Source organism: Macaca thibetana, chromosome 8, assembly GCF_024542745.1.
Source record: "Macaca thibetana thibetana isolate TM-01 chromosome 8, ASM2454274v1, whole genome shotgun sequence".
Lineage (NCBI taxonomy): Eukaryota > Metazoa > Chordata > Mammalia > Primates > Cercopithecidae > Macaca > Macaca thibetana.
In genome coordinates this window covers 65268936-65281356 of record NC_065585.1, presented here as the reverse complement: position 1 = coordinate 65281356, position 12421 = coordinate 65268936, and the positions used below count along the sequence as shown (strand labels likewise).

The window sequence follows — 12421 nt, the reverse complement described above, 5'->3', positions numbered from 1 at the left end:
AGACCTGACATCAAAGCCCATGCCAGTAGGACTTAAAAAAGGTAGACTGGACTACCTGCGTTTGAATCATTAGTGATGCTTATCACTGGGCCTCACGGAAGAACCTTGGAATCAGAATCTCTGGAGGTAGATGCCAGGCACCTGCATTGTTATCAAGTGCTCCAGTGATTACCATCCACTGTACAGAGCCATACAGCCTCCTGACGCTGGAAGAAAATTACAGTGCTCAAAGTGCGGGGCAGGGTGTACATCTGGATCTAAATCACTGAGCAACCACAGGGTTTCAAGAGAGGGTCAAAACAAAGACTTTCTGCTCTCTGTGGCTAAGTGAACACTAAGTTTGCACTGTTCTCAGATCTCCAAAGAGACTTTGGTGTATGGGGGATGGGGGTGGGGGAAAGGGAGTGTGAAATAAAAGGAGAAAGTGAATTTGATGATTTGATTGATGAAAGTTGAAAAGCTCATTGTAAGGCCTAGCCTACAGTTGATTAAAAAACAATGGATCAGGAAGATTAGAACTTGCCTCAGTCCTCAACCATTTTCCTCAGGCTTTAATGGGATATTGCCATCCAGTAATTCATTATAAATGAATTTCTGTTGCATAAATGCTTAGCAACAACTTCTTTTTTAAAAAAAATTTGTAACTCCTCAATGAGGATTCAATGCTGCTGCTTCTAAGACAGTCTGAAATATATTCACAGCTGAAAATTCAGCTAACCGCATTTCCCAACTAGCCACATTCTATAGAAAACTCTAAGCCCTGCAGATGAGTACAGACTTGACAATAGTGCTCAAGGCTGGAAATACTATTCATCGGAAAAGAACGCTCCCTCCAATTGGTGGGCTATTATTCTGCTAGGTTTGTGTTTGGATAATTATAAGATGGCTATGTTTTTCTTCCCCAGTCTCAGGAGGCCCAGGTGCTGAAACAATTGGCAGAGAAGAGGGAACACGAGCGAGAAGTCCTTCAGAAGGCTTTGGAGGAGAACAACAACTTCAGCAAGATGGCGGAGGAAAAGCTGATCCTGAAAATGGAACAAATTAAGGAAAACCGTGAGGCTAATCTAGCTGCTATTATTGAACGTCTGCAGGAAAAGGTAATCTCAGCAGAGTCCTGAGCAGATGGATATATTCATATGCAACACAGCTGGGTGAACTTCCATATGCCTGGGCGCCAGAGACTAAGTCAAAATTTGTTGCAGGTGTGAGGACAACTAACTCCCATGGGCAGGGTCTCACAGTGCAGCAATGACTTAGCAGGGGGTGCAACATGGTAGAGGAGTGGGAATCCAACATTAAGGCTGGAATTTTTTCAATTTTTCCCATGATGAGTGGATTTAGGGAGGCTGATTCATGCTTTTGAAATGTGTAAGACTTCTATAGAAGCCTCACGAGGCAATCTATAAGAAAAATGTGACGTCAGAAATATTAATGTCAGTATATTATATTGATATAAAATATAAATAACATTTGATTTAATATTTATATTTATATGGCTTTAAATAGATATATTTAATTAAAATATTAAATTAGAAAAATATATTTGCCAGGAAAGGCCAGGGTATTTATGAACACTGGTAAGCCATTGGGTATAACAGCATCACATGGGACCATAGCAAAGATTGGCTCATAGGGGATGTTTCATCCAGTTCTGGTATCCTGGTGCCCTTCTCCTCAACAACCTAAATGTATACTCATTCCCATGAGTCAGGAGGAGCTGTGCTGGAGTTGCTCTGAAAAACGATCTCTTTCACTTTTGTACTCTCTATGCTGTTTCCCACCTATCCCCTCAAAACACCTTTCCTTTGAAAATATACAGTATAGCTATGAGTAGTTTAGCTGTGTCCGTTTCCAGAAATTGGATTAAGCGTTGAGAAACAGGATGTTTGAGAAAGATGCCTCAATCCTTTTCTGAGCAGTCAGTCATGCTTCCCGCCAGTAGCGAGTGCCTTTGTGTGATAAGCATTGGAGATGCAGAGCAAAACAGGAGTGTGCCTGTCATCAGAGCCCTAAGAGTTTAGTCAGATGAGCCTCCTGTTTTCTGACTATTTCTCAGAGTTTCATGTCTTCTATTAGAGATGTCCCATCTCATCTAAGGTTCAAACAACCTTATCCTAGGGTTCTGATGATTCTGTTTTCATTCTCAGTCTCTGACTGCAAATACCCAGCTAGAAACAAAGGAAATCAGGCATGAAACCTTTTAAGGATACAATTGCATGGAGTCTTCATTTGTGCTCTTGAGGAATTTTTGAAAGCATTGCTGGGGAAGGGTGTGTGGGCTCTGATGCCGCAGTAAGACACTGAGGTTCTCAGAGGTACATGGACGAGGACTGCTGACTTGGGCAAGAGCTGGAATAGTTATCTGATGCCTGATCCAAAACATGAAAGTTTGGATTAAATTTTTATTTATAAGCTGGTATTTTTATACTCTCAGAACAATGTCATTGCTTTTCACCCAAATGAGTCAAGTCACAATTTGGAAGAGGCAACAGAATTTGGCTCTCTCCAGGTGATTTATGGTGGTATAGGAACATATGTTTTACTCAGATACAGGAGAGCAAAGTTCCATCTGCTGAAGTTTACTCCCATGACCATAAACCAGTCAGTCTTCTGCCATCTGCCCGCATTTTGCACTTCTCTAGAGAACTAAGGATGTTCCTGCTTGACCAGTGCTCGTAACATGGACAGCAGAGGGCCACTGTGTGGTCTCTTTGAGATCACTGTGACTCAACCTTCATCTCACATCCTAGGCCCTAAAAAAATTAAGTGACGTTGCTAGGAACGGTACCTGCTGATCTCATTGCAGCATTCTCAATTAGGCCTCAATGCAAGATTTTTATCACTGGAAGTCCCAGAGCATTTTTATTTTTCAAATTGCACATACCCAAACACAGGGCATAGCCTCCTTTTTTTGTTTGTTTGTTTTTTTGAGACAGAGTCTCTCTCTGTCACCCAGGCTGGAGTGCAGTAGCACGATCTCAGCTCATTGCAATCTTTGCCTCCTGGGTTCAAGTAATTCTCATGCCTCAGCCTCCCAAGTAGCTGAGATTACAGGCGTATAGCACCTCGCCCAGCTAATTTTTGTATTTTTAGTAGAGACAGGGTTTTGCCGTGTTGGCCAAGCTGGTCTCAAACTCCTGACCTCAAGTTATCCACCCGCCTTGGCCTCCCAAAGTACTGGGATTACAGGTGTGAGCCACAGTGCCCAGACAGGGCATATCCTTCTTGATTTCAATTGTAAAATAGTTCATAAAATTTCCATATTTTATCTAGTATTTCCAGAAGTGCTAGCTTTTAATAGGCCATTTTTTTCTTCTCTGTGTGTTTTTCTCTTTACCCAGCCCAGCCATGCTCAGCTCGTTTTCTCAGTCTTTCCACTCCCACCCAAATTTAGTGCCCTCCCCCATACATACATACATGCACACCTGCAGACCACTTTTCCTGCAAATAATCAACCCAAAGAGTGCTTAAAATTCCTGACATCAACCCGCAGAATCTCCAAGGATGGGACCCAGCTTCCATGCATTTTGAAAACTCTCCGTATGATTCCAATATGCAGCCAGATTTGCGAACTAGTGGTTTGTAGCCTTTTCTGATTTAAATCTCAGCTGTCAGCATTCTATCCCATATCAAATAATGCAGCCAAGATAATTTCTAGGACCACATTTTTTTCTGGTATTTCATACCTAATGAGGTGTTTTTCAAATCTGATAGGATCTTTGGCCAGTGTCAGTCAAGATCTTTTATCTCCTCAGTAAAGAGGAAATACCAAATTTACTTTTATTTGATGTATATCACATAGGTGGATTTAGTACAAAATTGTTGTTTACATATTGTGAATGTGTTTGTGTATACTAAAACTACTTTGCTTTTTCCTAAAATAAGACAAAGTTTTATATTATAAGCAATATTTAGCATTTTGTTTGAATGAAGTTATTCCTATGAAACTAGAAATTTAAAAGAGGGTCAGTAATAACAGTAAAGCCAAAAGGCATGAAACTGCCAATGTAACATAAGCTGTTCTGAAATCTACCATATCAAAAGATAATTATGCTGGGCATGGTGGCTCACACCTGTAATCCCAGCACTTTGGGAGGCCAAGGCAAGAGAATTGCTTGAGGCCAGGAGTTCAAGACCAGCCTGGGAAATATAACAATACCTCATCAAACAAAAATTTAAAAATTAGCCAGCAGTGGTGACACATGCCTGTAGTCCTAGCTACTCCAGAGGCTGAGGTGAAAGGATCGCTTGGGCCAAAGAGTTCGAGACGGCAGTGAGCTAATATCGTCCCACTGCACTTCAACCTGAGAAAGAGAACAAGACCCTGTCTCTAAAACAAAAAGAGAAAAAAAAATGACTGCTTCTGAAATGATACCTATTAATGAGTTAATCATTCAATGAATATGTCCTGAGTCCCTACTATATGCTTAGGAACCTTTGTAATATCAAAGGTATTTACCAACCATGTCTTTCCCAACACAGACAATAAATAATTCAACAATAAATAATATAGCACCAACAATTAGAGAATAAGACAACATGTAGTATGGTCCAATATAGACAGTAAATGCAAAGACACTGAATAATATCAGTAAAAGCAAATTCACATCAAGGTAAATTCCCACCATGCGCCCACCCTTTTGATAGCCCTCACTGGCCCTATCAATGAAGCAAGAGACATGATACAACTTTGTGCAAGCTTTTCCACAATCTGCCTACCATTCAGCACTCAGTCCCTTTTCCCTTCAATTAAGAGAATTGAGCATTCAAGCATATTTTCACCATGATGCCCATAATGGTATCTTCAATGTCACTGACAGACAAATTCCCATAAACTCCTCAGAGCCCCAGCCATGTTAGCTCAAAGCCTTTCGCTCAAACTGAAAGCCTAAAGCAAAAGCAGCCCTGGCTGCACTTCAGAATCTACTGGACAGCTCTTTAGGGATTCTGATTTAATTGTCTAGAATTGGGCCAAGGACCTTGTATTATTTTAAAGGCTCACTAGTAGGCTCTAATAGTTAGCCATGGTTGAGAACTACTGTGCTAAATGTTTCTTAAATATGGTTTGTGATGTCATCATAAATTGTATGTTAGTATTTTTTGTCTTTGTTGCATAAGTGTTCTTTCTTCCTCCAAAGAAGAATGTTACACTCATTTTTTATTTCAGTTTCCTGTTTTTATAGCACCTCATCTTAACACTCCAGGCTATTACATAGAAAAGAATCAAATGCGGAGAAGGCTGTGGGAGAAGGGATGCGTGTGCCACAAAGACCTGCATTAGCTGATCTATTGATGTCACATCCAGGACCCAAAAGACTAGTCAGTGGATTATGACTGATACACTGGTGAAGTTAAAAATGTTCTTATTCTTAGAGTGATATGAGAAGTAGAAAGAGGGAGAAACGGAGAAGGGGAGGAGAGGGGAAGAGAGGAAGCAGAGAGAAAGGAAAGAGAGGGAGGAAAGACACTTGTTCTTGCCATACAGGAATGATTTAAGACACTTTCTTCCTCTCCTGATGTGTCCCTTTCTCCCCTAATACACTACGCAGCATCCTGCAGGAAATTCACCACCTGACCCTTTTAGGAACCCTGAGTAGCAGGAGCTCCAAATGACCCAGTCAGGAATTGCAGTGAGACAGTTAGTTTTGAAAAATCAGTTAACATAGGTATAATCATTTTAACAACAATACCTCTACTCACTAAACATATAATTTTAATGTCAAATATTTAAATGTAAACTTATTGACCAATCTTTTGATGTAGTTGGGCCCAATATCTTTTCAAAAAATTGATCAGTTAATGGGAGTTCTATGGGGGTTTCTTTTCTTGCCATTATTCACACTCATGTCACATTAGCTATGATTTGCAGTTTTAATTTCTTTAAAATAGGGCAGGGACTAAAGCCATTTGCAAAATAACCTGGATATAGACTTTTTACAACTTTTCCATAGCTTTTATAGTTTATTCACCCAATATCTACTAAATAGTTCACTTTCTCACGTATTTCCAAAGGTTTCTCTCGACCCTCACAATTCTCCATCAGTGTAGCATTTAATTAAATTAGATAGTTAAATTTTCAAATGCAAATTGCTAAACAGGTGTGGAAATGCCATTGGCAACACAACCAATGAGAAGGAAAGTATGTGGCGATACTAGGGAAGAGCCTTTTCCTCTCAAGCAACTCAGCCATTAGGAGCCATCAGACAGCAGGACAATGGAAGGAACTGAGAGGGTTAACATGGCAAGTCACTGAAGAGGACCTCTACTGAACCTTGTTTAATTCCCCACTTAAACCAGATTGTATCATAGCTTCTTTCTTTTGTAATTCTACTATATCATCTTAGTCAGTGCCAAGACTTCCGAGCTCATAACATGGTAACAAATACCAAAGGAGCTTTCAGTATTGTTTAGGAAGGAGAGAAGCAAGTAACCCAGACAAACTTGACAACAGCTTTCCCCTATCCAACCATGAAGTACAGTACTTAGGAAATAAAAGAAATTGTTTCACTATAATTCATCATTTCACTTCTAATATCTAGAAAATGTCAAATGAAAATATTATAGCCATTATTTTAGTGGCAATAGTAGAACATAATACAATGTAACTTAAAATGATAAAAATATTTTCAGGGAATAAGATTCTGTGATTCTTTCCCTAAGAGGTAATTTTGATAATATGTAACTCTTCTATAAATGTCAGTAGTCTTGGGGACACAGGTGGTGTTTGGTTACATGGAAAAGTTCCTTAGTGGTGATTTCTGAGATTTTAGTGCACCCGACACCCAAGCAGTGTACACTGTGCCCAATATGCAGTCTTTTATCCCTCGCCCCCACTCCCAACCTTCCCCCACAGGTCTCCAAAGTCCGTTATATCACTCTTACATCTTTGCATCCTCATAGCTTAGCTCTCACTTATAAGTGAGAGCATGTGATATTTAGTGCTCCATTCCTGAGTTACTTTACTTAGAATAATGGCCTCCAGCTCCACCCAACTTGCTGCAAAAGACACTATTTAGTTCCGTTTTATGGCTGAGTAGTACTCCATGGTGTATATATACCACATTTTATTCATCCACTTGTTGGTCAATGGACACTTAGGATGGCTCCATATCTTTGCAATTTCAAGTTGTGTTGCTATAAGCATGCATGAGCCTGTGTCTTTTTCATATAATTACTTCTTTTCCTTTGGGTAGACACCCAGTAGTGGGATTGCTGGATCAACTGATAGTTCTACTTCTAGTTCTTTATGTTTTCCATAGTGGTCATACTAATTTACATTCCGATCAACAGTGTAAAAGTGTTCCCTTTTCATCACAGCCATGCCAACACCTATTGTTTTTTTGGCTTTTTAATTATGGCCATTCTTGCAGGAGTGAGGTGGTATTTCATTGTGGTTTTAATTTGCATTTCCATGATGTTGATAATATTTAACTCTTTAGTTATAGATTTCAGCTATTATCAATTTACAACTATTGTATTATTTTCATCTTTTGTTTTCCTATGGTTCTGATTCACAAATAGCATTTGTGCAACCACTTACTATTGAACATATCTGATGAATGAATAATGAAATAGGAAAATGGATTAAAACTAGCCTTTATTAATTGTTTGCTATAGGCCAGACATTTTTGGATGTACTATCACATTTCGTCCAAACAACAACGCTAGAAGAAAATACTGTGATTATCCCCATTTCACATGTAAGGAATCTGGTCTTTAGAAAGGTTAAGTCATTTGGCCAAGATCACAAGTAGACCACAGAGACTAGATTTGAACGAAAATCTCTTTGACTCCAAACCTTTTTACTAGCTGCCCATGACTCCCAATCACCGTCATCTCAATGCATGAACATGTGCTTTCTTAGCTCACACAACTCACTCCTGACCCCTCTTTTATATTGCAAGTGCATAGTCATCAGTAAGAAGAAGGATTTTTGATTATATTGACCTCGTCTTGAATTTAATTAGGCTCATATGACAGAATTCCATAGATGAAATTGGCATCCTAGGTCATATAGTCCAAGTCCTTGTTTCTATTTGATACCTAGTGAGATTAAAGGGACATTAAAAAGTAAAGAAAGAAAAGACTCCATATTTCTTACCTTCCAGGAGAGAAACCTTTCTATGAAATTAGAGGAAAGAATTAGAGGACCAGAATTTTTCCCAAAATCAACTTTCATACTTTTTTTCATATAAAAGGCATAGTTGCACACAATGCTAACATACTGCATTACATTTCCTTTATATGGATGGGAGGAAGGGGGTAAATTGCAGAAAACATTGTAAATTTAGATATGCTTGGGCCTCTGACAGTGGCTAGCAAATATCAGGAGCTCAATAATGAAATAAATATTATCAAAGAGTAGTCTTCTTGGTGAACCTTCTCTGAGTATCACAACTGCCTTAGGAACCTCTGGATTCAAGGTCTGATAATTGCGAACAGTGAGCTGATAAGAAAAACAGACTGTGTGGGAAATTATATGCTTCCTGCATGACTGCCTTTGGTTCTCCCACATTTGAAATAAAGTCACATTAACATTTCATGAGTAGATATTTGATAATGTGAATGTAAAGTGTTCGAATAATAGAGTGACTAAAATGCCTGAAAACAAATAATTTTTAATTAGAAACTCATAATTATTTATTTTCTCTTTTTCCACATTATTTCAAGCTCACAAATTATATTTATTCTTTCCTATGGCAAAATCCATTTCGTTAACACTAATTTTGAGTTTAATAAGAAGTGTACTCCAAAGTAGTCTAATAATACTAATTATAATGTTTCCTGCTATGTTATCATTTGAATTTATATGAATCTTTAGACTTGAGGCTTCTTTTTCCTAGCATAGTGATGGTCTGGGCTTTTTCTCAATTTTTGCCAGAGCTCAGCTCTCACTAATTAGTTTCTTTCTGCATGAGAAAAGAATTTGCTTCATCTTTTTCCTCATAATAGCAGAACAAAAAGAAGAATCAGCGGCATCCATGCTAATTTCCCCTGTGACATTTCCAAACAGGATTTGATTTCTCTATACATGCCTTTTTCCTTCTCTTCATGGTTTTTGAACATACGCAAAAGCTCATTTAAACCAATTAAATAAAATTGTTTTTAATCTCTTTCTCTAGAGTCGACTTCCTGCTTACTCCAACTCTGTATCTTTGAAGGAAATGTAGGGTGGTTATGCCTTTTTTTCTCCCAGAATCTACACTTGAAAAGACACATTTTTCCATGCAACTATAAAATGTTCTCCTCACTCAACATCGAAATTGTATAGCAGCGATTAAGAGGGTGAGCTGTAGAGCCAGGTTCCCTGGGTTTAAATCCCACTTGTTAGTATCATGAACATGGGCAAGTTACTTTACCATTCCTGTGTTTCAGTTTCTTCATCTGCAAAATGGGGACAATAATAGAATGTCCACTATAGGATTATTGTGAGGATTAAGGGACCTAATACGGGTAAAACCTGTACTGATGCAGGTCGGGTACATATTAAGTGTCTAATAAATATTCATTATTATAATATAAAGAAGCCTATAAATATAGACCCGTTGTGATTAATAGAGTTTAATGATAAGATTTACTTTATAGCTGGTCAAGTTTATTTCCCCTGAACTAAAAGAATCTATGGAGTTTCAAGTAATTTCTGGAGCTTCAGAGGGAAGGAGAGAAGCAATATAAACAACATTCTAAACAGAAATATAAATAATACCAATAATAATTAGCATCTTAAAATTTCAATTCGATGAACATTTATTTAGCACCTATGATATATGCAAGACACTGTGATTTTAGTCATCTGAGGTATAGCCATATACTAAAATATACTGGGGCCACATTTTCTCCATCAGTTCCCTCCTCAGGAAGTTCAGTTCCCAACTCAAGGCTAGTACCTTGGTTCCTTACGTAAATAAACATCCACCAGTCACATGCTATCTGCAAAGCTCTCTGCTAGGCCCTGCAAATGGAAGAAAAATGAGAAAACATAGTCCAGGCCCTCAATGAGCTTACAGTCAAATATAACAGAGGAGACAAGAACAGAGAGGGTCATAATAGAAGCTAGAATAAAAGGAAAGACTTATGCAGGTGTTCAAATGGAAAGTGAGATAAGTTTGCAGATTAGTCTTTGCAGTCTCACAAAAATCTTTGTGGAGAAAAGGACAGTGGTCATAGGGTTTAAAGAGTAAGTTTACAAATCCTGACCAGTGGAGATGAAAGACTAGCATTGAAAATTGCATGACAAGACAATTCCACTACACTGAAACATCAAGTGTGTGTAGGAAAAGATGGGGGTTATGACTGGAAAAGTCACTTGGACTGCAGTTATGAAGGACCTTGACAAACAGGCCAAGAGTTTAAGAAGCAGTATAGAAAGTCTTCATCCTGAATCTAGCCCTCCCAGAGTGTCCGTCAGCATTATAAAGTCCTTAAAATATTAGTCAAAAGGAATGACATCATTAGAAATGATAGAGAAACAATAATGTGATGTTTTATTGCCTTTCTCTGGATTTACACTGTGATCCTAATCTTCAAAATTATCTTAATAACATGAACTTTTGGTCATAGTTTTAAACAAAAACAGTGTTAAATATATTTTTTAAAACACGATAAGTCTTATAAGATCTTTTCTAACATGACATTTTATGGGGCCTATATTTTCCTCTCTTCTGAAATGAGAAAAGCTCCTAAAAGTAGACAACAAACTGGGTTACTTCTAGTCAAGCACATGGTACGCAAAGGACCAGACAACAAGGGCCTATGACATTTCTTCTTCCTTTTGTGTTTTTTAGGAGAGGCATGCTGCGGAGGTGCGCAGGAACAAGGAACTCCAGGTTGAACTGTCTGGCTGAAGCAAGGGAGGGTCTGGCACGCCCCACAATAGTAAATCCCCCTGCCTATATTATAATGGATCATGCGATATCAGGATGGGGAATGTATGACATGGTTTAAAAAGAACTCATTATAAAAAAAAAAAAAAAAACCAGAATCAAAAATTTAAAAAAATCAATGCGGTCTCTTTGCAGAATGTTTTGCTTGATGTTTAAAAAATACCTTGGATCTTATTTTGTAAATACTTACATTTTTGTTAAAAAATACAAGTATTGCATTATGCAAGTTATTTCATAATCTTACATGTCCTGTAACAGGCTTTTGATGTTGTGTCTTTCCACTCAAATGAATTTGCTAGGTCTGTTCTTTTTGAAGCTCCCCATGTCTAACTCCATTCCAAAAGAAAAATGAGGTCAGTAGACAGTCTATGGTGCTAGAAACCCACCATTGCCTAATGACCTAGAAGGCTTTGTTATCTCTGAGCTTGACTAAGACCATACCTAGATCACAGGTATTATGACTCCACATGAACCTTCACATTTGTTCGCTCATAATCTACTTACTGCCTAAAAACTACAAAACCAGGCTAAGAAATACCACCAGTTAGAGCATTTACTTCTGCTTCTCCTGGATTATGTGCTACAAATGTGCTTTGACTTTAGAAAGGGATGGATGAGAAGACAGATCTGAGACCAATCTGGGTAGAAGCAAAAAGTTGAACCTTTGAAAGTGCTGAACACAAATCCAAATTCGAATGGTTCAAGTAGCCGTGAAATCGCTCTTCATAAAGTGGGCTTAATTCTCTAGTTTAAGTTCTTTTGATGGAATGAATTAATTAATGTGTCAGGTGGCTTATTTGTGGATGCCATGATTGATGATGTTCATTTTAAGCTCTTACCTATAGTACAAGTACATGATGCTACTGAATATTTTTCCACTTGGAAACTGTGAGCTGGTTGTTGCATTAAAACACACATACAAACAAAATCAAAAACACTGCGGACTTTCACTCAAGCTGGTCTTTCTTCCCCAGTGTAAGGCAATCCTGCCTACTAACAACACCAACAACAAAACACTCCATCTGTGAAGCTGACGCAGTTAAGGGGGCTAGGCAGGGCATTTGTGCCAACTAAGAATCACCAGATACCCAACATAAGTACCTATCGCAGTTTTGAAGTCGTTTCTCCCCAACTCCCAACTCCTGAAGGTTGCTGCCTGCATATTTACTCTTCATTAGTGCTATTTTCCTGTATGTCATTGTGAGCAAGCTGTGATTAATAAAGAATTGGAGTTCTGTGAACTAATAAAGGTTTGGTCTGTTCTCTTGCCCCTTGGTGTGTCTGACCCTGGCGTTCAGATTTTAAAAGGGTGGCCACTGAATTAGACAGTCTCACAGGCAAAGAGATAATAAGGAGAGTTTGAAGGAAACCAGTGCCCTGCTGAGTCATTCCCCTTTGGGAGCAGCAGGCCGCATCTCTTTTCTCGTGCCCTCTGATGGACCAACACAGTGGGAGAGGTCTTCAATCTGTTCCCCTTAAAAATATACAGGACTGAACAAGGTACCGCAAGATTCAGACTGATAATTCTGAGGGAGAGA

The 12421-nt window shown here is 38.5% G+C and overlaps 1 protein-coding gene across 1 annotated transcript in view; it reads left to right on the top strand.

Moving 5' to 3' along the window:
- The window catches only part of STMN2 (stathmin 2), a 56074-nt gene extending 43946 nt beyond the window's left edge, over nucleotides 1-12128 (top strand). The window contains exons 4-5 of the mRNA XM_050802247.1: nucleotides 906-1097; nucleotides 10785-12128. Coding sequence (XP_050658204.1) covers nucleotides 906-1097; nucleotides 10785-10844 — 252 coding nt within the window. The 3' untranslated portion in view covers nucleotides 10845-12128. The remainder of the gene's footprint in view (nucleotides 1-905; nucleotides 1098-10784) is intronic.
- Nucleotides 12129-12421: the final 293 nt, after the last annotated feature.